Consider the following 24272-nt stretch of genomic DNA (forward strand, 5'->3'; position numbering starts at 1 on the left):
GTTGCATTATACTTATGGGCACTGGGCTGGGGGGATTATTCTATCATGGGTCAAATACTCACTCTTGAGGGAGATGCTTTTTTTTTTTTTTTTTTTTTACATAAGCCAGTAAATGAAACAGCAGGACAAGAGAAGGGAGTGCCTCGAGACGAAGGACCCGCCATATGCATGGTGCTGGGGAGACGTGGGTGGGCGACATAATCCCAGCTCCCAGGGAGCTCACAGTCTGGGGGTGGGGGGTGAGGGGGAGTGAGGGGGATGCAGCACGGGGTCAGAAGTGCCTTTAGAGAGTTATGCCCAGAGGAGGGGGTCAGCTAAGTCCGTTTAAGGAAGGCAGCCTTGAGACTTGGATTTGGAGGAGCCCAACCTGTAGGACAGTCTGAAAGAGGCGCCAGGGGGTGGGGACAGGTCCCACCAGTCACACTAGGGAGAAGGCTGAAGTACTTACTGCTGGAAGGGCGAAAAAGGAGACACCGATTAAGGAGAAGGTGGCCGCAATCAGGCGGCCTTCCCATGTTTTGGGTGTCTTGTCTCCGTAGCCAATGGTGGCCAGTGTGATCTGAAGAGAGAAGAGGTCAGACGTGGGCCTTTGCAGGACCAGGGAAGTCAGGGACGCGTCAGCCAAGCTCTACCCGTAAGCCTTTCATATTGCTTGGGGGTGTGTCTCCCACTGGAGGAAAGGTACCAGGTGCCCAGCAATCACATGGGTGCCTTGCAGCCATGCCTGTTTCTAAGTGAAGGCTTTCCCTACCTAGAGACGATCAGCTGACAAATGTTTGCATCACTGCAAACATGTGCATGTGCGTTCTGGGCATATCCACACACGTGTGATTTTGTGTGTCGCTCTTTCCCAGTGTCTGCACGCAGATGAGTGAGCGCATTTACATGTGTTATGTGCGTGTCTCACATCGGGGCATGAGTCTGTGCTGATGCGTGTTGTATCGTCCTTGGTGTGTTTACAACTGTAGGTTACTGTGTGCGCATGATTGCACAGGACAGGATGGCAGATCAGTCCCATGTGGGCTCCCTAGAGCCCAACTGCCTGAGTTCAGATCCCAGGTCAACCATTAACTGGCTCAGAGATCTTTCTTGGATTAATTACTTACTTAACCACTTCTTGCTTCAGTTTCCCAGTCTTAAAAAGGGGCTTAAAACAACTCCTTAAATAGAATTTAAGCTATGTTCATAAGGCGTTTAGAGCAATGCTCCAGAGCAAAGTAAGCCTTCCAAAAAATGCTGGCTTTGGACACCTGGGAGGTTCAGTTGGTTACGTATCCGACTTTTGATTTCCGCTCATGTCATGATCTGAGGGTGGTGAGATGGAGCCTTCTATCTGGCTCTGTGCTCAGCGGGGAGTCTGCTTAAGGATTCTGTCTCTCCAGGGTGCCTGTGTGGCTCAGTCAGCGAAGCATCTGCTTTGGCTCAGGTCATGATTCCAAGGTCCTCGGATCAAGCCCCATGTTGGGCTCCCTACTCAGCAGAGAGCCTGCTTCTCCCTCTTCCTCTGACCTGCTGTCCTGTCCTCTTTCTCTAATTCTCCATCAAATAAATCAATCAATCAATCAATCAATCAATCAAATCTTGAAGGAAAAAAAAAGGATTCTGTCTCTCCTTCTCCCTCTGCCCCTCTCCACTCATGCTCGCTCTCTTGCGTGCTCTCTCTCTCTCTCTCAAAAAAAAATAAAAAAATGCTAGCTTTAGTACCATGTGCCCCTGTGGGTAGGAGCTGTGGGTTTTCAGGTGTGTTTGAAGGTCTGAGTGCAAGTGTATTCTTCTGCTACTGGGTCTGTCTGCACATGCATGGCTTAGCTGATAACAACCCACCACTAATGAAATAAGGGCCCCAAGTGATGATGGCCCCGACTATTCCCAGCCCTGACTTCTTGTGAGCACTAAGGTAGAGCCCAGTCCAGTGCATTCCCTGCAGGGGGAGCTCTGGCCTGTGCCTGCATGTGCACCTGCTCACCTGAGCCCTCCCACGCCATGCCCTCTACCTCTCTCTGTCAGTCCCTATGGGGACCTTCAAGACGGTGACTCACCAGGCCCCACCAAAGGGCATCTGCATAGGTCTCAAATTCCTCCTTCATCTCTTCTCCTTGGGCATCAACCTCTGGCACATCTTTCTCAACCAGGTAGACAAGAAATGAAGAAAGGATGAGCGTCAGGAACCCAATGTACCAGGCGGTGATGAGCTCCTGGGAGAGCAAGCAGTGGACAAGGGAAGTGGTCACTGGGACGTCTCTGGATGGACGTTGGAGGCAGACACACCAGGGCTGGGGGCCCGCTTTACCAGCTCTGCAACTGTGGGCAAGTTACTTACCTTCCCTGAGCCTTTTCTCCTTCCTTTTCTTTTATTAAATTTGAGAATAGAAACTCATGAGAATTACATGAGTTTCAGGGATTCAACAAGTTGATACATGTTCCTGTGCTCACCACAAGTGGAGCTCCCATGATCCCCATACAGTGCCACAGCACAGGCCGTATTCTCTGTGCTATGTCTTCCATTTCCACAACGTATTCATTCTACAACTGAAAACCTGTATCTCCCACTCCCCTTAACCCATTTTGTCCAACTCTCCATCCCCTTCCCTCTGGCAAGCATTGGCTTGTTCTCTGTATTTCTCGGTCTGTTTCTGCTTTTTGTTTGTTTATTCATGTGTTGTTTGTTGTTGCTGTTACGTTCCATTTATGAGGGAAATCATACGGTATTTGTCTTTCTGTCTGACTGATTTCACTTAGCCTGATATCCTCTATGCCCATCCATGTTCTCACAAATGGCAGGACCTCATCCTTTTTAGGGCTGTGTAATATTCCTCTGTGTATGCACCCCACATTTTCCTTATCCATTTATCTACTGCTAGGCATTTAGTTGGTCTCTATATCTTGGCTACTGTAAATAATGCTGCAATAAACATAGGGGTGCATGTATGCTTTTGAATCAGAGTTTTTGTTTTCTTTGCATAAATACCCAGTAGTGGAATTATTAGATCATATGGCATTTCTGGTTTCAATTTTTTATTTATTTTATTTTATTTTGGTTTCAATATTTTGAGGAACTTCCATACAGTTTTCCACAGTGGCTGCACCAATTTACATTCCCACCAGCAGAGCACGAAGCTTCTTTTTTTCCATATCCTTGCGAACACTAGTTGCTTCTTGTCTTTTTGATAATAATACAGTCCTTATTTCCATCAATAACATCAATAATCAAAGAGGAGAGGAAGATTTATGTCTTCAGGTGACCTTGACATCACAGCTCAAGAGGCTTCACAGGGAGACAAGAAGGCAGGTGAAATGGATATCTGCCTCCTAGTCGAGGCTCAGGACCCAGGGTACTTGATTCCACGCAGGGCTGAGCAGATCCGGGATAAAGCTCAGCACTACTGGAAAACCGACAGCAGGGGGACCTAGCGAGGCAGAGCTAACCCAGGCCTGCCACTGATTGCCTGGACCCTGGGCAAATGAGCCCCCTCCCAGCTTTAGTTTCTTTATTTTCAAAATGAAGGGAGTGGATTGCAGTTCTTAAAAATGATGTGGACTCCTGTGTACACTCCTGTGTACTCCTGATGGAAGGAAGGAAGGTAGTTTGTATGTTAAAGAGTCACATCCAGATTTAAACAATATTAAAAACCAGCATAAGTTAAAATGAGCATACAATCTTTTATTTCGTGGATATTATCACACAATAGATTAGGACGTGTGAGCAAGTGCACAAAGCGAGTTGACTTAGAGAACAATGTTAAGGAATAGTAAGGATGGTGCAGGAATATGGCAAAGATCCGCAAATCACCAAGGTTTTCAAACACCTTGACCCAAGCACTCCCTAAGACTCTGTTTCTCTCATTCTGCTCCAATTTCAAAGTTCAGCACGGTAGCCTGGGCAGAAGAAAGTCAAGGTGATTGGCGAGCACAGTCTGGAGATGAGGCCCGACGCTCCTGCTAAATCATCCCAGGAAGTAAAGTTGTTCGTATTAATGTACTTCCTCTGCCTGACCATCGGTGGCCAGGCGGCTGGCCTTCTGGGTCCGTAGGATCTCGGGCTTGATTCCTGCCTCTCTCTGTACCTTTGCTCACATTGGCCTCTGCCCCTGCACTGCCTTTTCCCACGGGCCCAACCGAAGAGCAGCGTCATCTTGAGACCCGAGTCACCTCCATTTCAAAAGTTTTCAATTGCGTCCCGATATTGAGGTCAGCTCTAGTTCCTTCACGCGTTCACTATCTCCTGAGTAGGCTTTCTCTGAATCTCTAACACTTCCTATGCCTGCTGCTCAGGTCTGACTTCCCCCACAACCAAACTCACATCTGCGTAAATTCACTTTACAGCCCAGAGAGGTTAGTTCAGATGGCGCAAGGACCCCTGCGGGTCACCCCCTTCAGCGAGTGTCTGCCCTGCCCAGGCTTGGAGAAGACAAAGGTGAAATGGTAAATCCTTCCCGGGGCCGTCAGGGCACCAGCCTCTTGACCTGTTGAGTGTGGCTCTAGCATTCCTATGTCTTTTCATACCCTCTGGCACCTGAATGCAAGTCAAAAGCTGCATCTGGTGCTTAGCTACGGAAATTGTTGTCTGTTCATGACCACACTGAAAGCCTGGTTGTGTTGGATTATTAAGAGGCATAATGGTCATTGATGAGGAGTGAAAATGTGTCCCAATTCTGTGCTTTGCAGTCATTTAAAAGGCTATTCGAGGTAATTCTGACTTTACACAATTTATGCCAGTAGCTCTGTGGCAGAGCCCATGGCTGTTTCCTGATACCCACAGACTCCTGTACACACCTGAGCTGCCCTGAAGTCAGACCAGAGCTGGGGTGCTGGAGGGCTGGGGTGCTGGGGGGCTGGGGTGCTAGGGGGTTGGGGTGGAGCCGATGTGGAGGAAAGTTGGCAGCAACTTCCTGCCTGTTCCTTAAATCCATTCTGCACGGTGCTCCCGGCCCCTTTTCTGCTAACTTTGTGACTCAGTCCTCATTTTCAGGACGATGAGGGCCACCTAGCTCATGTCCGCCGTGTGAGTGAGAAGACATCAACCTTTTTTTGCGCCAAGTTGCAGAGCCTCTGGGGCTTCTTTGTTCTGGTAGCACAGCCTGGCCTTACCCTAACTGTGAAACTGTAACCCTATGCAACCTCGGGCCTCCCACTCGGCATTGTTGGCTCCCAGAGAAGTCAATCATGGACCATGGTCCAGAGTCCTGAAGTTTGGAACAAATGGATGAAGACGTCAAGTGCTAAGTGCTGGTTCACCAGGCTTGGAGGAAGAACTGGGCTAAGCTCTTGTAGTTAATAAATGCGGAAGCAGGACTCCAAGCCAGGTGTGTGCTCACCTCCTCAACACAATGCCGGCCCTGGGAGGGAAGGCAGGGTGCGCGGCCTCTGTGCAGCTCAGGAACCGCACCAGGCTAAGAAGGGGGTCGTCTGAGAGGCAGGCATGGCCGATGGAGCTTGACCAGCAGTTTCTTTTTCTGCCTTTGGTCTCCTACCATAGAGATGCCATTTTGTCTGGAAGTTCTGCCCACCTGACCTCAGAGGTAGAGTCTGGTGGTGGTGTGGACGTATTTGTTCCCAGGAATTACCTGGTGGATCGGGAACTGTGTTCTATTCCGGTCGGAGGGAACACAGGATGAGAATCAAAACCAGCCATTTTCGCCCTGACTTCTATAGGAGCTGTGCCTCAGCTCAGCTTCATTGATAAAAGGTTAGGTGTCACTAGCATGTCCTCTGATAAGAGTGGACCGTTAGGTGGAGAACTCTTGAAAGCGCTGACCTCGCTGAATCTGGGGTCAGAGGCTGCACAGATGGTTCTAACAAGCAGCATAATTTTTTGTTTTATTTAGGTATTTATTTGTACTGTTTGTGGAGAAAAGCATATCTGGAATAATAAACACTACCATTAATGAGCACCTATTGTTTACCAGGCACTCATATGTACCTCTTCTTGTGCGGACTGCCAGAAGGATCCTCATTTTAACTGTTAAGGCAGCTTATAAAAATAGAGCATGTTCTAAGTCTTTTCACTCTAGGAAGTGAGCACATTATGATCCTCATTTTCTAAATTCAGAGTCAGAAAATCCCCAGAGTCACACCAATGGAGTTTGGACTCCCACTAGTCTGGGCCAGTCCTGAAGCTTCCTGTCCCAGCGTGAGCCGCCTGAGGTTGGCTCATTTGACCCCGTCACCCACCAGGAGGCTGAGCCATTGTTCCCTAATTTAGAAATCAGGAAACCAAGGCTCAAGGAGAGCGGAGTGACTTGGCCACAGTCGGTCGTAGGCACTCCGTGGAGCTCGGGACTTGAACCCAGGTCTGCCTGCTGTGCGGGCTGCGGCCCTCCTGCTGGTGCCCCTGCTCTTCCTCCTGCTCCTTCTCCCCATCCCGTCACCAGTGGTGGCAAAGCGACCACCCTCTGGGGACTCTGTGAGGGCCCGGGGTGGGGGGGGGTGGGGAGACGCTCCTGGGTGGCACTTACTTTGCTGTGGGCGCAGATGGCCGAGCCCAGGAGTTTCCACGTGCCGCCCCGGCGGTCCATCCGCAGCATCCGCAGGATCTGCAGGAAACGCAGGCTGCGCAGGGACGTGGCCAGCACATTGCCCTGGTTTCCCACGGCAACGACCGGCACAGAGGCGATCAGCACGAAGATGTCTGGGAAGGGGGACAGAGGGCGGCGGGGGAGAGGACGAGAAGGTCGGGCGAGCGCGGTGGAGCCGTCACAGGCGCTGGCTGCCCGCGGACGCGCACGTGCCAAGCGGGCGGCCCGAAATCGTGACACCAGTCACTCGTGCTCCGCGGGATTATTCTCCCGGGACAGATGAGGAGACAGAACCTGAGCGCGTGTGCCTTCCCTTGGCTACAGGGCCGGATGGATACCGCCGAGTGGACCCTGGATGGAGGCCTGCCAGGCCCCAGCTCTCACTCTCCCTCCCAGGGAAGCGAGTCCCCGAGGTCCCCCAGGGTGGCAGGGTCCCTCTCAGGCCCAGAGGGGACAGGAATATGCCCTGGTTGTGCAGGGGAAAGCCTGAAGCTCAGACATGGTTGAAGGAACGTGTCCCCTAAAAGCAGCACCAAGTCAGGGCCTTGGCCTTGGGTGATTCTTGGGGAGACCATCTCCGGAGGCACCAGAGAGGGGAGAGGGAGACAGGGAAGGAGAGAGGCAAGGGAAGGGAGTTGTAAGCTGCCTCCCAGCATGGTCACTCTGGAAGATGGGAGCTGGGACCTCCGTCCGTTGGCTTCTGTCCCCGGCAGGTGGAGGGTCACCCCACGGGTGGGTAAGGCCCCCATACTTTTGAGCTGCATGGCCTGGTGGTCTCTCCCTTGGCTCTAGGGTAGACTGCAATAAAACATGTGGCCCGCCCTCACAACTGCGACTGAAAGCAGAGAAGTGGAGGGCATGAGGGGACCAGAACCCGGTCTGCCTTCCTATGCTCGCTGTAGCACTCCTGCTCGCGGCGTCCTCTTCTTCCTCCCCTTCCAAGCTGGCTCCTGAAGCCAAGAGCCAAGGACAGAGGCATTTCCCCTGGTCCCTTCCTATTCCCTCACCCCAACACCCTTACCGACCGTCTCCCCACCACACTGCAGAGGGTCAGCAGGTAAACGGGACCCCACAGCCAAGTAAATCTGGGGGAAAATGATTAAGCACCTTTTGCTACTGTAGGATTTCTAGGAACCTTCAATATCTTAATATGCTTCGTGGCTTTCAATTCCACACACAAAGTACAGCATTTCCCCAAAGACTCTGGCCATAGGACTGTTTCGGAGGTGTCTCCCAGACCTCCAAACCTCTGCTGTATCGGTCTTCCAGCTTGGACTAGGTCCCTCAATTCACACCTAGGCATCTCTGCCATTTCAAGGTATCCCCCAGATGTGCCTAACTTTGGGGAAAAGCTCAGTGTCAAACATCTGCATACCAACATGTCTGTATCCTTCGCCAGGCCTCTCCGCTGATCTGCGCAAAGTTATCCACTTATAATGTTTGCAGAAAGCAAGAGAAAACAAAGCCTGGATGTAGGGCAAATGTGAGTTGAGTCTATAATGCTCCGAGAGAATGGGAGATTCTAGCCCAGATGGGCCGACTCACACCCGAGACGGCAGGGTCTGGAGCTGCCTCGGATATGAAGGCCGTGATATTCCCTGACGGGTGACCACCCTCAAGTCAAACACACAGAGAAAAGCAGCATTTCTCATAAGGGCCATGTTATGGGAGAAGTCGAGAGGAGGAGAGCAGAAAACAGGCGTCCCAGAAAGGAAGGCAGCCAGGACGGTGTGCTGAGGGCTGGCCTCGGGTCTCTGGGGGAGGCTGGCAGTGGAACGTGACAGGAAGCGCAGTCAAATCAGCCCCTTTTGGAACAGTGGAGACTGTGCGATGGGGAAAGCTCTTTTCGTGGAAGGGTTCAGGCTCCCTACAATACTAGGATGTTCTCAAACTGGGTGAGAACCTCTGAATTTGGGTATGAAGTCACCTCCCCCACTCCCCCTCAACACATGCACAGGACTTGTGGTCAGCACCGGATAGGACTCTCCAAAGGGGAAAATGAAGTCCACTTAACACCTTGCAAAAGACTCTAAAGGAAGGCAGAAGGGGAGGCAAACTGGGGTTGCTATGGGTTGAATGTGTGTGTCCTCCCAAAATTCAGCAGCTGAGATCCTGGCCCCCAGTGGGATGGGCTTAGGAGGCGGGGCCTGTGGGGGGCGGTGAGGTCATGAGGGTGGAGCCCTCACAGAAGGGATCAGGTCCCTGACGACAGTCCCCCCCCCCCCACCCCGGACACAGCAAGGAGACCAAGAAGTGGGCAGTCTGTGACCAAGAAGAGGGACTCGACCAGAGCCTGGCACCCTGATCTTGGGCTTCCAGCCTCTGGAACTGTGAGAAATACATTTGTCTGGTTCGTAAGGCGGCAGTCCGTGGCATGGTCAGAGTTGCCGGAATGGACTGAGATAGAAGCAGACAGGGAACGAGGACAAAAAAGGGAGAAGGTTGAAAAACATGAAAAAATAATCAGTAACTACAAAGTCCTCCAAAACTGTGGGCACGTTCCTGCACACCCACGCCCACAGAGCCTCTCCTTGCATTAAACGTTGTGTGATACACGAAACCCTCGGGGGTCTAGCCTCAGCAGCAGATGGGAAGCAGGAAGAGGGGGTTCCGCCAGCAGTCAGGGGGTGCAGTCACTGTGCCAGGCAACCTGCAAGTAAGGCAGGCCCCCCTGGCTGCCCAGAGAGAAGCGTGGCCCTTAGGACAGAGGCGGGCTCCTGCTCTCTTTCTGGAGCAAGAAGCATGGAGGGCTGGCCATCTGTGCCCAAAGGGCCGTGTTCAGTCCTGGGGGGTCACTTTTTAAAAGGCACGTGGGCATGCGTGGAGAAGAGGAAGGACGATGCTGAGAACACGGTACAAGGTACAGCCGAAGCCACTAAGCGCACTTTCCCACCGCGGCAGCGGAGAGGAGGAACAGAATGACTGAACTCAAGTATCTGAAGAGACTCAGAAGACGGCAGATGGAATAAATGTGGGGGAGGTAGTGAGCGCCCTGGGATTGGAGGTATGCAAGCAGGTGACCACTTGCTGCTGTGACGAGGTCGGGAGCCTCGGACAGGACGGCGTGTTGGACTAAGTGCCTTCGGAGGGTATGTCAAGGTCCTGTGATCCTGTAACTTTAACCATCACGAGGAATTTGAGGTTCTAACTCCTCCCTGTCACTGCTGCTCTACGATTTTAGTGGGATCTTCAGATGGAAACATATGAGTTCATGCCGCACCAACAAGGGTAAGTGGAAGGGTCCACCTTCTCTACTATCAAGTGCCTGCACCCAGAGGCAAAGGTGTCGGTGACGTCTTCCCAAAGCAGCTTCAGGGTCAAGACCCAGCAACATGGTAAGGAGGGAGGGTACAGGTGCTAGATTCTTCCAGACCTTGGTGTTAGGGTGGAATCTGCTGCTTACTACCCGTGTCACTAGAAAATGACTCAGCACCACGAGTCTCAGTGTTCTCCTCTGTACAATGGGCACAATGTGGGTCCCTAGACCCCATTCTCAACCAGCAGTGGTGTCACTCCTCCCACACCCACAACCACCAGTCTTGGGAGTGTATAGGCAATTTTGGTTGTCACGATGCTGGGAGGCTACCAGTCAAGGGACCGGAGGGTGCTCAGCATCCTACAATGAGTGGCACCTTCACAGCCCAAATGCCAGGAGTGCCCCCCACAACTCTCATCGAGGATCATGGCCCTGTAAAGCCATGAGGAGGGCAAGCCACGGAAGAAGGAATTCTGCATCCGGAACACTGGAGCAGCAACTCCTCCTCGAGATAGGGTCAGAGGCTGCGCAGGTTTCTATTACAACACACGGTTTCCCAGAAGGACAGAAGCTGCTGAAAATCTCCTTGGGGAAATGGTGCACCAGAAGCAGGGGGACGAGGGCACCCCCTGACTCGGGTCAGGGCTTACCTACCGAGCATGCACAGGGGCTTCCTGGCAAACTTCAGCCTTCCCCGCCAGCCTTTGTAGCGGCAGCAACACCCGGCAGCCCAGATCCTCAAAGCAAACTCGGCTCCAAAGATGAAAATAGCAAATGTTTCCTGCATTAAGAACATATGGAGAGACATGGATCAACCAAGACCCAGTTGTCTGGGACTAGTGATTTCTGCTCTGAGGTTTCGAAGAGCGGGATTTCCGTTGCCGTTTTGGTGGCAGAGGGGGAAGAAGAACACGTTATCACCTCCATGCAGTTTTGGGCAGCTCTAGCGTCTGTGTGGATGTGCTAACTGTCCCTAACATCAGCTTTGCAAAGGGATTCTTTGTTTTTTTCTGTTTCGGTTCCAATGGATCATTTCTTAAAATTCTCTTTTCATGTATGAAAAGTCTCTAAGTGAGTTAATTGGAAAAGGGAAAGACCCATGAAACACAGTCTGCTAGTCCCACCCATTGTGCCTGACTCTGGCTATTGCTACCTGTGGTCAACATTTACAAGCATGGCTCCTGGGCCAGGCGCCACCTCAAGTGTTTTATAATATTACTCTCATTCTATGTTTTGAGAAACCAAGGCAAGGAGTAGTTACACAAGTCTCTGCAGACTAGGATGTGGTGAAGAGGAACTCCCAGGCTGGTGGTCAGGCTCAGGGCGCCTCCCTGTGCTGTCTCCCTGGACCTTGGATCTCTTCCTTCCCTCCTGCCAAAGAGGGGGACACAGACACCTTTGTCCCCCTCTTTGGTGACCTCCTGGGACCCTTGGAGAGTTGCTGCTCCATGATAATCCTTGAAACCTAGTTCCTGGAGCTAGAGGGCTTCTCGGGATTCACCTGCTCAGGTCTTAACCTGAGACTGTATGAATTGAAAACACCTGACTTCAGAAGGAACCCCTGCATCTAGCATCACAGACAGCATGCTCAGTGTAAGGTGAAGATCCTGCTATTTTGTAGACCCTAATCGGGGGGGCTGGCATCCCTTCCCTGTGTAGATGTGGGAACAGAGAGATAAACCAGGCAGAGGCCTCAGGAGTGAGGACGAGTTTTAATGTACAAATAGGATTTGGTTCGTGGCCTTGAAGGGAGTCAGAGATCCTCAGGGTTTAGGGAGAAAAAGCAGAGGCAGGTTTCAGAACAGAGCATGACTCTGTGTTAACCTTCAGAGGATTGGGAAGCTGCCTTTATCATATAACTAACGTACTTTGGTTTTCGCTTTGACCTTGTTGGTGCCCTCTTGTCCTTAGTCTAGAATAAAAAATACCATTCCCTTCCACCACGCCCGTGCAGACCTGCCCAACAGACCCAGGCATTGGTTTCTCCTGGGACTGGGCTTGGCCCGGAAGCCAAAACCAGATGTGCTCAAGGGCAGCGTCCTTGTTCTCAACTGCGGAAGGCCAACCAGAGGCATCGATCCTGGAAGCACGCCGTGAGGGGAGGTGCAAAATCTCACCAGTAACAGCAGCCAGTCTCCCGAAACGGTCTCGTACTCCCTGAATGTGGTCAGCACGGCCAGAATCAAGCATCCCAGGACAATGAGGAACCTGGAGGGGAGGAAGGAGGAAGCATCTAGTCCCGACTAGCTCCAGAGGACGGCGTCAACCACGGTGAAGCAACAACTTCCCTGAGACACTGGCACGTGCTGGACCCATTATCCCACGTAACTGCCCCACAGACCGATGAGACAGGTAGGGATTATTACTCCAGCTAAAGAAAACAGACCTAAGGCAAGGTAAGGAATGTGCACACTTTCGCTTTAACAGCTGGTTAGCGGACTCCGCTGGGAGCTGCAGACATCTTCCAGACCAAAAGTTCCCACAAGCTTTGGCAAAGCAACAGGAATATAAACGAATGAATGGTGCGTCCCGCACATACAGAACGACGGTCTTCAAACATGCGAAACAGTCTCAGTACAAACAAATGACAAGTTCGTTTCAAAGATCGATAAATTCGGCAAAAACCTCTGTCTCCATGGCTTAGTATTATTCTTTCTACAGTCCCCGGTTAATAAAGGAAATGACCTCTTTCATCTGGGGCCCTTCAGAATTGTTTCTGAAATTACAAAGTGGTCTTCATACTAGAAAGAACAGGACCCGCCATCGAGAAGGATGCAGTCTGCTGCACCTGGAAAAATCACAGAAGGGTCATCTGGTTCATGCCCCTGTCTCAGGCAGGAGTAAACTGCAAACAGTCCTTTTTGAGATTATTATCTACATAAATTCAGTTGGCGGGAGGATGGGGGGAGGGAGAGCTTGTAGTGTGTGTATGTTCATGTGTGTGCATGCTTCAGGATATCAGCAAAGAGAAATGGGTCTCCCTCCTTCTTGGTGTAAAGTCTCTGGTGGAATGCTCAGCACCAGGTTCCCTAGGGCCCATGGGTGAGCCTTGGTACTACATACTCCAGGTTCTTCTGCTCTGTGTGACCTGGCTCTCCACCCTGCTGGGTTCCAGCCCATGTGCTGTGGGCTTGGTTACATAAGTGGGGTCATGCTGGCGCATTCATTCACTCATTCACTCATTCATTCTTCAATATTTATATGGCAGGCATGGGGGAAAGAGAGCTGGAAGTCCATGATGAATATGCTGGATCTGCCTTCATGAACTCACAGTTTGACCAAAAAGAAAACTATTTCATGCCATGACGGTAAGACCCACAATGTAAGGTTTGGAAACATCTGCTCCTGGCCGTGGCTGAGGATGCAAGTCCTGGCTCTGAACCTTGGTGGTCCTGATCACGTCTTCTGATCAATAAGCCTTCTGATCTGCAGAACTGAATCTATATTCCCAACCTTACCTAGGGACCTACACCAGATTTTAAGCTCCCTCCTGTATTTGGCCATTTTACTTCAATTTATGGCTCCGGACCCATGCCTAAAATATGCTACCCCGAATCTCAGGTCTTCTCTGGTGATGATGATGGTGGTGGTGGGGACAGTGGGGGTGGTAACATCAACTCCAACATCACCCGTTAGTGAGCACCTACCCCTTGTCACTCTACATTTATCAGGTCATCCTTACAACTACCCCCCCCCCCCGCAAGGTAGACCTGAACTCCCATTTCAGAGATGGAGAAATTCATCAGAAGGATTCATTTCCATCTGGATAATAGTGTTGTCAGTTAAAAAGACCACAGGACTGTGGAGTCCAGAGACACAGGCTCAAAGGGAGTACTTTCTATGTGGTCTTGAATAGCTCATTGACCTTGGGAATCTCAGTGATCACATTCATAGAATGGGAATAATGGAGCCACATGGAGATCATAGCTGTTGTGAGGACCACAGGAGAAAATGGATGGGGAGTGGTTTGATCAACCGTACAGGATCATGCAAATGAAGCTGGTGCTTTCCCATTCACACACTCATCACTGACTGCTTCCCCAGCAGGCCTTGGGGAACGGGCTCTTAGATGATTCTACAAATCCAAATCTAGGTCTGTCAAGACTTCATTTTATTCATTCATAGGCTCTGGAAATAAGCCCTGGATTAGAATCCCCTTCCTTCTCCTATGCTGTGTCTTCTTGGGCAAGTTAAACAAACTCTTGGTGTCTTGACTTCCTTATCTAGAAAACGAACTCAATAAAAGTGCACACATCCTCCATTATTCAATGATACAATCTGTGTCAGGTGCTTAGAAGAGTGCCTTCACAACCTACTAGCTATTATTTTACTATCAGTTGTATCCCAGGATAGCACTGGTTTTAAGGATACAAACATGAATAAAATCTAGCCCTCATGTCCAAAGACCTCCTAGTGCAGTGAGGGAAACACAGGACAGACCATTACAGAGGTTATGATCTGAGTGTTCACCACATGCTTTCAGAGTACAAGACTGAAAACCTCCAAGAGGCCAAGGGGTTGGATGTGTATTTGAGGCTTAGCTAGAGTTGACTGCCATGTCTCAGTTTATCCAGGACAGTCCCCAATTTATGCGGGATGACCTAGAACATCATGAATGACATGTTCATAGGCAGAGTGCGAAATTTATGGACATGGAACCCAGTTCAATCATCTCCTTTAGTAAGGGATGTGGGCCTTTGATCTGGATTTGTCCTCACAGCCTTGCCTTCTGCTGCTTCCTGACATCCAGGCCAGCCATCCTGAATGAGAGCATTTCCTCCAACTCTCTGAGTCTATTTGTGCCTGTCTTGATGTCTTCTCTGCCCACTCCTCCCAACCTCTCCCACAACCCCACATTCTCCTTAACAGCCTTAACATTCTGCCTTAACAGCGCCAGTCATGCTTTGCCTCCACGGACTTCCATGACCTCAGCTGCTCTTTGCATGTTCTCCAGTGTGACCTCTCCCCTGGGGTCACAGAGCACCCCACTGCATTTCTATCCCAGTACTGACCATAACCCATTATCATTTTGTAATCATTTGCTTGCATTGTGTATTAATTAAAATGTACTATCTTAACTATGCTGTGGACTGGCTGAGTTTGAGGTTCAGATGGAAATATCCAGAAGGTTTATAAAAATTCAAGTCTACAGCTTAGGGAAGAGGGTGGGGCTGGAGATCTAAGTTCCTTTCAGCTCTTACAGTCTGTGATTTTAGAGCCAGCAAAGGAAATCAGGAAATGCAGTTGGAGCCCGATTCCCAGCGGCGGAGAGTGCAAAACCAGGCTTCAGCCAGCAGGGGGCAGCAAGTGCCTGGCAGAGTTTGGCATTTTCTCACACCTCAAGAAATTCACACACCTGCCACCTTGCGGAATTTACTTTCTGAAACTGGAAAACAACCATTAATTGATAAAGCTAAGAGAATCAAGAACCCCTCCTTAATCAGGAAGGAGGAAAATGCTCTTTGGTCCTTCACAGCTTTCAATTTACTCTTAAGAGGGGCACTGGATCGCAGACACACCGACCGAATGACCCGTCTCACCACCCAAGCCAGATGTGTGTGGGAGACAAGGGCTTCCCTCTTCCTACCGCTTTGGCTCTCTCACTCCCCAGTGCTTCACCGACGACTCTTCTAATTCCTCTGTCAGTTTCTTAAAGTCTTTAATTTTAATTCCAGCGCCATTAACACACAGTGTGATGTTCACTTCAGGTGTACAATACGGTGATTCCACTTGCACGCATCACCCTGTGGTCATCAGGGACGAAGCATTCCTAATCCCCATCGCTATTTCCCCCCCCCCCCCCCCCCCCCCGCCCACCTCCTCTTGGGGACCCGTCAGTCTGTCCTCTAGAATTTAGAGTCTGCACTTTTGTTGTTGTTGTTGTTGTTGTTGTTGTTATTGTTCTCTTTCTTTTATTCCCTCTGTGTCGTTTCTTAAATTCCAGTGAAATCATACAGTATTTGTCTTTCTCTGCCCGATTTATTTCACTTAACATCATACTCTCTAGCTCCACCCACGTCATTGCAAATGATAAGATTTCATTCTTTTCATGGCTGAGTAATATTCCATTGTATATACACACCACATGTTCTTTATTCATCTGTCAATGGACATGGGCTGTGGCCAGAGTTTGGCTATTGTACATAATGCTGCAATACACATAGGGGTGTATGTTTGAGTTAGTGTTTTTGTATTCTTCGGGCAAATCCCCAACAGTGTGATTGCTGGGCCATAGCTCTATTTTCAACATCTTGAGGAAACTCCACAGTTTTCCGGAGCGGCTGCACCAGCTGGCATTTCCACCAACAGTGCAAGAGCGTTCCCCTTTCTCCACATCCTTGTCAACAAGTGTTGTTTCTTGTGTAGTTGATTTTGGCCACGTCGCTTTGATTCCTGCTCTGCAGCTGTCCCTGTCTCTGTCTCCTACACCCAACCTTCCCTGACTTCCGCTCCTCTCGCCTCTTCCTCTGCTCCTTGGCCACACTCATCCTCCTCCCAGCGCCTGCAGGATGGGTCAGTGTTTGTGGTGGAATTAAGTCTGGGGGAGAACCAAAAGCTGTCCTCCAGTCTGCGGGATGCTGGCTCTCTTGGTGAACAAGGCTAGTCTGGGTCAAGGGTCTCAGACGTGCCCTTAAATCACACACCACCTCCTACCCGTACCCTCTGAATCTTATCACCCTCCACTGCCAGGGTCGTGGAGGGTGGGAGGGCAGGTTGCTTTGCAGCTGTACTTGGAGTCTCAAGTGTAAGCTCCAAGCTGTTGACACCCTACCTCTGCTGGGTCACAACTCTGTGCACAGTGGCACCTGGGTTTCCCACACCTTCTTCTCAGGCAGCCCTGGACTCCCTTATGGGAACAAAGCTTAACCTGCTGGGAATGAGGGCCTAACAGCAAGGATTACCTCCCAGTTTCCCTCGAGGTGGGACAAACAGGGTGAAAACTATAATTTGTCTAATCATTTATGCATCATTTTCTCTTGTGCTCCTTGAGGTGGGGTTTCTGTCATCATTAGATTTGCACCCCACTTTATAGATGAGGAACCAAGCCTCCAGGCTCAGGTGCTAGGGTCACAGCAGGAGTGGGGGCAGCACTGGGAGTGGTCATGGGGCCTGCAGGGAGATGCTGTAGGAACAGGCAGAACACAGCCAGCCAGAGACTGAGGAGGGGGCTGCTGGCTCACAGTTCAGCCACGGGAGCACAAGCACAGCAGAGCAGGTACTTCTGACGCCACCGTAAGACTTGATCCTCAGTTAGCATTCTTGGTTCCTGCCCTCGGGCAGAATATACAATCCCTCAGACTACATCAGAATCCTACTGACCCTCAACCAAAATTCCCCAAAGGTAAAGCACCCACTGTGTGCCAGAGATTTCCTTATTCCCAATGAGTCAGGCAGACAGCCTCTTTGAATCACAGTGACTACTATCTTGCTGGTAGATTTTATCTCTTTCTGGCTTTGATGACACAAACTGACATGGAGGAAAGGCCCATGTGGAACTGAAGGTGGCCTTCAGCCAATGGCCAGCAAAGAATGGAGGCCCTCAGTCCAACAGCCCCCAAGGAGCTGAATCTCCCAACTCCCACAAAAGGGGGCTTGGAATAGGATCCTTCACCAGTCAGACCTTCACATGAGACCTCAGCCCTGGCTGACAGTTTCATCATGTGGTCTTTGTGAGAAACTCCAAGCAGAAGCTTCAGGTAAGCCATGCTTGGCTTCCGCCTCATGAAAACTGAGATGATACATGTGTGTTGTGTTAAGCTGCTAAATTTTGTGGTAGTTTGTTATGCAGGAATAATGGTGAGGAGGATCCAAATCTTGGCCCATCACCCATAAACTAGATGACTTTGGATAGGTTTGTTTTTCAGAGCCTCAGAGCCTTTGTTTTTCAGTTTCTCAACTATAATGCTGGAGTGCCAATGCAAGGGTTTTTTGTTATCTTATCCTTTATCCCAGTCTTTAGGGTTAAGAGAGATTGCACAGGGCAGCAGAAATCCCCAAAACCAAAACCCATTTCTGTAATGAAGTCTCCATGCAAACGTCTTTGATGATTTCACAACAGCCTATACCCTGTGTGTGCATGGCTGTGTGGGTCCATCCCTGCTTCCCCATCAGGTACAGCATCCAGCAGTACATTGTGAATCGTTTGCACAGTGAAAAGGCAAAACTTACAAAAAATGCAAGATTTCATGAAGTTGATGGACATGATGATGGAGAGATGTTCTAAATATGGCAAAGCCATTAACAAGTGACAATCTTGCTCCAACAATGAAAGTCAAATCGTTACTTCAAAGGATGAAAAATCTCATACAATCCTTCCCCACAAACGTTGAGGAGATAAAATGTGAAGTCATATTGTATTATATCATTGGGGCATGGAAAATATACTCCCAAATTAACACTCGGTTCAGTCTTTATTCATTCTAAAAATTAGAACATAGTTGAAATTATAACTTCTATTTTGTTAATTGTGAGATACAATAAACACTTTTTTGTATTTTAATTCTATTTTTTGTGATAAAGTACTAACAAGATATTTTCTTTGCTGTTTGGTATGAGGTTTGGTTCCATTTCCAACAGACTTTCTTTAAGTAGATTTTCACTGATTCCCATTAACTGCAGGATAAAGAGACTCTAAATCTGCCTCATGGGATGGGCATGGGGGTTAGAAGAGAATCACGTCATGTGAAACACCTAGAATTTAGGCAAACATCAGGCATTCAGCAGGTGCAGCTTTCTTACCCATCTTTCTCCTCTTATGCTCACCGAGATGAGTTGAAAAACTGACATTAATAATAGATAGGGGGAAGAAAACACTTTGTCTTCAAAAACTTCCATGTTCTTGAAATGAGGCAAGGATATCATAAATAAATAACCACACACAAATCTGTATCTGTATCTGTCTATACCCTTTCCACACCACCTATAGATCCACATGTGCATAACATAGTAGATGCGGTTTTGACCATTTAAACCAGCAGTTAGCGAACTGCGGCCCTCGGGCCAAACCCAGCCAGCTGCCTTTTTTTTGTAAATAATTTTTTTTTATGCCATAGCTACACTTATTTGCTTTTATGTGTGTGGTTGCTTCTGTAGTGAAGAACTGCAGGAGAGGCTGCCTGGCCCACAAGCCTAAAATACTCACCTTTGGGCCCTTTAAGAGAAAGTTTTCCAACTCTTGACCTACACTACGGGCCAAGGTTAATTTAACTCCATCAGGATCACCTGAGGATAAATTCCACATCGAATGCAGGGCAGAAAAAATATTTTAAAACTTAAAAAGGATTTAATCTTAAAGACACCTTTGTTGATACCAGGTTATTTAGCATGATTGGAAGAGTACAAGATGAATACATGCAGGTTTATGGAGAAAAAGAAATAAAAATTTAGGGAAAATAATACAAATTATGAGTAAAAACTCATATAGGCCACTGTTCGAGCTTCATTAGTTTCTTGATGAATCTGCCTCTAGAAACATCTATGTAAGTTTTGTGGTATGCTACCATACGTTTCTTCTTGAATGTCCCTTTTACTATTTTTTTTTTTTTAAGATTTATTCATTTATTTGGGAGAGACAGAAGGAGGGAGCATGCATGCGGGAGGGGTCTGGGGAGGGAGAAGGACAAACAGACTCCGAGCTGAGTGTGGAGCCTGATGTGGGACTTGATCCCACGAGATCATGACCTGAGCCAATGCTTAACCACCTGAGCCAGTGCTTAACCGCCCGGACCACCCCACCCGCGTGGCCCTTATTCGGGGCACAACCTTTTTTTAAACAAGGCACAACCCTGTTTGAACTCACTGTTGCTGCCCTAGGAGCATTTCTGTGGATGGTACTAACTGCATGACTCTGGGCTGCAGGGCAAACTTCTCCGTGACCTGACCACACATCACGGGCACTTCCGGTCAGGGAGCAGACTGGTGGAGACAGACAAGTGGTAAGGGTCTCGAGTTTCCCTTACCACTGGGATTCTGGCTTTTCATCTGCAGGGTGAGAAGGAGTGCCAGCTACCTACGAGGGTTCAATGATATAACAGGTATAAAACGCTGAAAGGTAGGCAGTGGACACTCAGTAATTAACAGTTTCCTTCCAGTTTTCCCATTTACCAAATCTTTATAATTGGGAGCATACATTTGGGAATCAGGCATGGAATGAATTTAAATTTTGACTGCACTATTTATTTCCCTGTGACGTTGATAAGTAACTTAATCTGTCTGGCCCTCCAATCCCGTGAATTCATTATGGGGATAATTATTCAACCTCACAGAGTCGCTGGGAGAACTTGAGTGCCTCACTTTCTCCATCTGTAAAATGGGATAATGAAATGTTAGGCCTTGCTTAATAAATGTTAGCCATTATTATTAATATGATTGTTATTATCTATTATTCTGTAAAACATGAAGCCTGAGGAATTTGTAAGTTCTCAACGGGAAGAAACTGTCATTAATACAATACATTTGGAATTTATCAGACGCATGTCATCTTTGGGTAACTACTAAGTGACACTATTAATTGTAAGACGCCTAATGGTATAAACTACTAAAAAAAGGAAGTTGCCAAATAAATTATTCTGACAGTCACTGATTGTATTTCATATCTTCATTTCAGAGATGTTAAAATGGGGGAAAATATGCACTCAGAATTGTTGAAACAGAGGTAGGTAACATCACCTTATAACCAAGTCCTCGGAAATACTCTGACTAGGATAAGGTGGTAACGCATGACTCAGGTGTGTCAGAGGGACTGGAGGTAGATTCGCTGTCCCCAGCTCTAGCAGGGCACACCAATTAAACTCTGCGTCCGTGGTTTATCTGGTCCAAGCCCTTCTACTTTTATCGGCACTGTTATAACCCTGAGCTTGTCTGACTCTCCACACGTTTCGCTGGAAACAAAGCTCCCATATTTTCAAGGAACGAGACTTTCTGGGGCTCAGCTGAGCTAGCACAGTGATGGAGTCCAGAGCTGAGATTGGGGAATCCTATTTGTGTTCTGAAGTCTGGCAGGCTTTCCTCTTTTTTTGGACTTGACCCTAACAGGCACTCCTGTTTATAATGACCTGGGTTTGGACCTGGATTTTCCTGGTCAACTGCAGAACTTCCAGCAAGAGGCTCCGTCTTTCTGAGCCCCAGCTCTTCTACTTGCTGGTGTAGAAATAAGGATGCAAAGGACTTCCCAGAGAGCTGTGATGAGTACTCACGGGGAGAGGGTGTGCTCGTGCCCAGTGGCCCTGCAGCCAGAGTGCAAATTGCCCTTCGGAGCCCTCCAGCCTGTGCACGTATATCTAACCCTTCAGCCAATGATGTCCTTTCTTCCTCTGATATACTATCAGACATCTGGTCTACTTCCCTGTCTCTATGACCAATGACCTTGTCAAGCCACATTGCTTTTCCCTCTGATCACTCTGGCAGTTTCCTGACAGCTTCCTATGACCCTTCACTGCTTCCCGTCCAATCCAGCGCTATCCTTCCCAACCTCCTCCACACACAGAGTGTCTTGTGTCCTCTGAACAGCTTGGGTCATTAGAAAGAGAAGGGTCTTAGGAGGTAGGCCAGTCTGGGTTTGGATTCTGGACTACATCTCCAGCCATGCGCACTTGGTCACATCGTCTTGCCTTTGAAAACCTCAGCCTCCTTATTTATACAACGAGGCTAATAAAATGCCAGTGTGAACCTGTGCCAGGGCACTGTGATCCCCATGCAGGTGAAGAGTGAACACCAGTGAACATCAGTCACTGGCAGGCCCCTTCCCAGCATTCCTAGTGTCTGAAATGCAGACCCCACTAATTTTCTCTGCCAGCTTTCAACCACACGGATCGGATCCTATCATCTTATAGAGCTTTCCTGCGTGCACAGGGCTGCCCGGGGGGGGGGGGGGGGGGGGGGGCGGGGAATCAGTGTTTCTTTCATGACCATTTAGGAAAGCAGATCCCAGAATGCTGGCAAAAACGCAAAGCTACATTTCCATTCGGGCCACTTTACCAGGACCATTTTTATTGACTTTTTCATAATTTCTTCAAGACCTCATCACAGGATGCATCCTATGGGAGGGCTGGGTGGGGCTGGGTGGTACTCAGGTGAAAAGAGATAAAAGTAAACCTTGGGAAATCAGAAGAGAAACAGCAGGGGATTACTTTCCTTTGTTGCAGGAGTTTGCATGACATTATAGGGTGGGAAAAACAAAGGCATGATTAAAAATACATAAGCCTCAACTAAAAGTCCAATCAACTTTGTGAACAAAGCAGTCTTTGTTTCACACTGTAGGTGGTATTTTTGAGGTCTGAATCCATCCTTCCAGAGACATCCAAGCTGCCACAGGAATGATATCGAACAACCTCAAGAGGATGTTTAATTTAACAAACACCTGCAGAGCACTTACTATGCTGTGATGCTGTGATTGAGGGAAAAAATACATGTGGTCTTCGTCCTAGTTTCTGACACAGAGCTCCTAAACCCTTTTTAATATCCTAAGTGATGAGAGCAATCAAGGTGTCTTTTGCTATGTGAATGAGGTGACTTTGGGACCCATCTGTGGATGGGGACTGGTGGCCAGGAGAATGAACTCTGTGGTTAAAGGGATGGAACTTTCGGTCCCTACACCCAGCCTCTGGGTAGAGCAAAAGAGATAGAAATTGAGTTCAATCACCAATGACCAATGATTTAATCAATCATGCCTGTATAAAGAAGTCTCCATAACAACCCCAAAGGACTAGTTCAGAGAGCATCTGAGTTGGCCAACATGGGAGGAGCAGAGTACCTGGAGAAGGCATAGAAACTCTGTGGCTTTCCCATACCTCACCCTGTGCATCTCTTTCTTAGGGCTGTTCCTAAATTTTATCCCCTTATAGTAAGTTGGTAATCTAGTCAAATGTTTCTATTTCATATGAACTGATCTGGCAAATTTATGGAACTCAAAGAGGAGGTCATTGGAATCTCTGATCTATTATAGCCTTGAGCAGAGGTCACAACCTGGGTTTTTGACTGGTGCCTAAAATGGGCCAGGGGGCAGTCATGTAGAACTGAGCTCTTCAACTATGGAATCTGATGCTATCTTCAGGTAGATGATGTCTGAATTAAGTTAAATTGTAGGACACCAGCTGGTGTCAGAGAGTTGCTTGGTACTATGAGGACCTTCCCATCCCTGAACCATGAAATGGAATGGGGTGCAGAACTCTTGTATGTTCATTTCTGAAGCACCTATATGTATGAAACACCAAAGGCAGTTATGGGGAGAGCATGTACTTGACCATCAGAGACTGCCTGCAATCCCCAGCCCTTCCTCTTCAAGTTTTTGGGAACCAGGCAAAGTTATTTCATTCCTCTTAGCTCCCTCATTTGTGCATTGGTAACACCAATGTCTACCTTGTAGGGTTGCAGAACAGACTGATGATGAAGGCTGCAAAGTTCCTGGATGCACACTCTGGTAGGTGGGAGGTTCGGTGTGGCTCAATGGTAATGTGTTTGGGACTGCAGGTAGTGGGCACAGCATCTGCTTCCAAGGAGGCCAGAGCAGAAACTGTCTAGAGTAGCCTTATCTATAGATGTTGCAGGCGCAGTGTCACTAGTCTCTCACCCAGAGGCTGGGAAGGTCCGGTAGATGTTCTCCAGCTGCCCTCCCTCAAGCCTGCCTGGAGAGGGCCTTTGGTCTATGAGGGTGGTAGGGGAGAAGGTGATGGAGGAATGGCAAACTGGCTGTGTAGTTCCCCTCTCCCCCTCCTTCTTTCCAGAAGGAGAGGGGCAGATCTGTCTTAGGTTCACAGCAGATGCCAGCATTGTTTCTCCAGTCCTGTCTCATGTGTCTTCTGTCTGGGCATAAGGACCTCCTGACAAGACTTGGAGTGTGTAGTCCAGAGTCTAGAGTCCAGATTGTGTGCTCTAGAGCACCTCTTTCCTTCCCGGTCACCTCTGTTCCCAGGGGCTTCCAGCCCTCCATCAATATCACACAACTGTTTCTTATACGTTTCTCATGGCAGGTGCAAAGGGTTCCAGCCTCTCATCAGTTTCTCGTCACCTTGTGTACAATCAGATCTCTCCCTCCTGAACAGTTCTAGTTCTCTTGAGTTTAAAAGACTCAAGTCACAAAAGACATTCTGAAGCAAACGATGCGTATTGAAATAAAAGAATCATCATATTTCATTCTAAGCCTAACAAATCAACTCTTCTCTTCTCCTACCTCCCTGCTGTCCCCTTTCCAGCCCAAGGACACAGGCATATACAATTTTTACATATTGGTTTGTCACAACATTATGTTCTACATTTTATCTTATTAAAGCATAAATATTCTTCCACTTAGCTATAAAATATTCAGAACAATCATGTTTAATGAAAGAGCAGCATTCAATGACATCAGTGCACTGATATATATATATATATATATATATATATATATATATATATATATAACTAGTCTCTTATTGCTAAATATTTAGGCATATATTGGTTCAAGTTCTGTGTTATTATAAATAATGCTAGAGTAAGTATCTTTGTACATATAGTTTTTCCTCATT

At 48.4% G+C, this 24272-nt stretch overlaps 1 protein-coding gene across 1 annotated transcript in view; it reads right to left on the bottom strand.

Moving 5' to 3' along the window:
• Positions 1–24272, bottom strand: part of KCNQ3 (potassium voltage-gated channel subfamily Q member 3) — a 294698-nt gene that overhangs the window by 45406 nt on the left and 225020 nt on the right. The window contains exons 2-6 of the mRNA XM_059395183.1: positions 11889–11979; positions 10426–10552; positions 6456–6628; positions 2040–2195; positions 449–559 (exon numbers count right to left, since the gene is read on the bottom strand). Coding sequence (XP_059251166.1) covers positions 449–559; positions 2040–2195; positions 6456–6628; positions 10426–10552; positions 11889–11979 — 658 coding nt within the window. The remainder of the gene's footprint in view (positions 1–448; positions 560–2039; positions 2196–6455; positions 6629–10425; positions 10553–11888; positions 11980–24272) is intronic.

Source organism: Mustela nigripes, chromosome 3 (genome assembly GCF_022355385.1).
Source record: "Mustela nigripes isolate SB6536 chromosome 3, MUSNIG.SB6536, whole genome shotgun sequence".
Classification (NCBI taxonomy): domain Eukaryota; kingdom Metazoa; phylum Chordata; class Mammalia; order Carnivora; family Mustelidae; genus Mustela; species Mustela nigripes.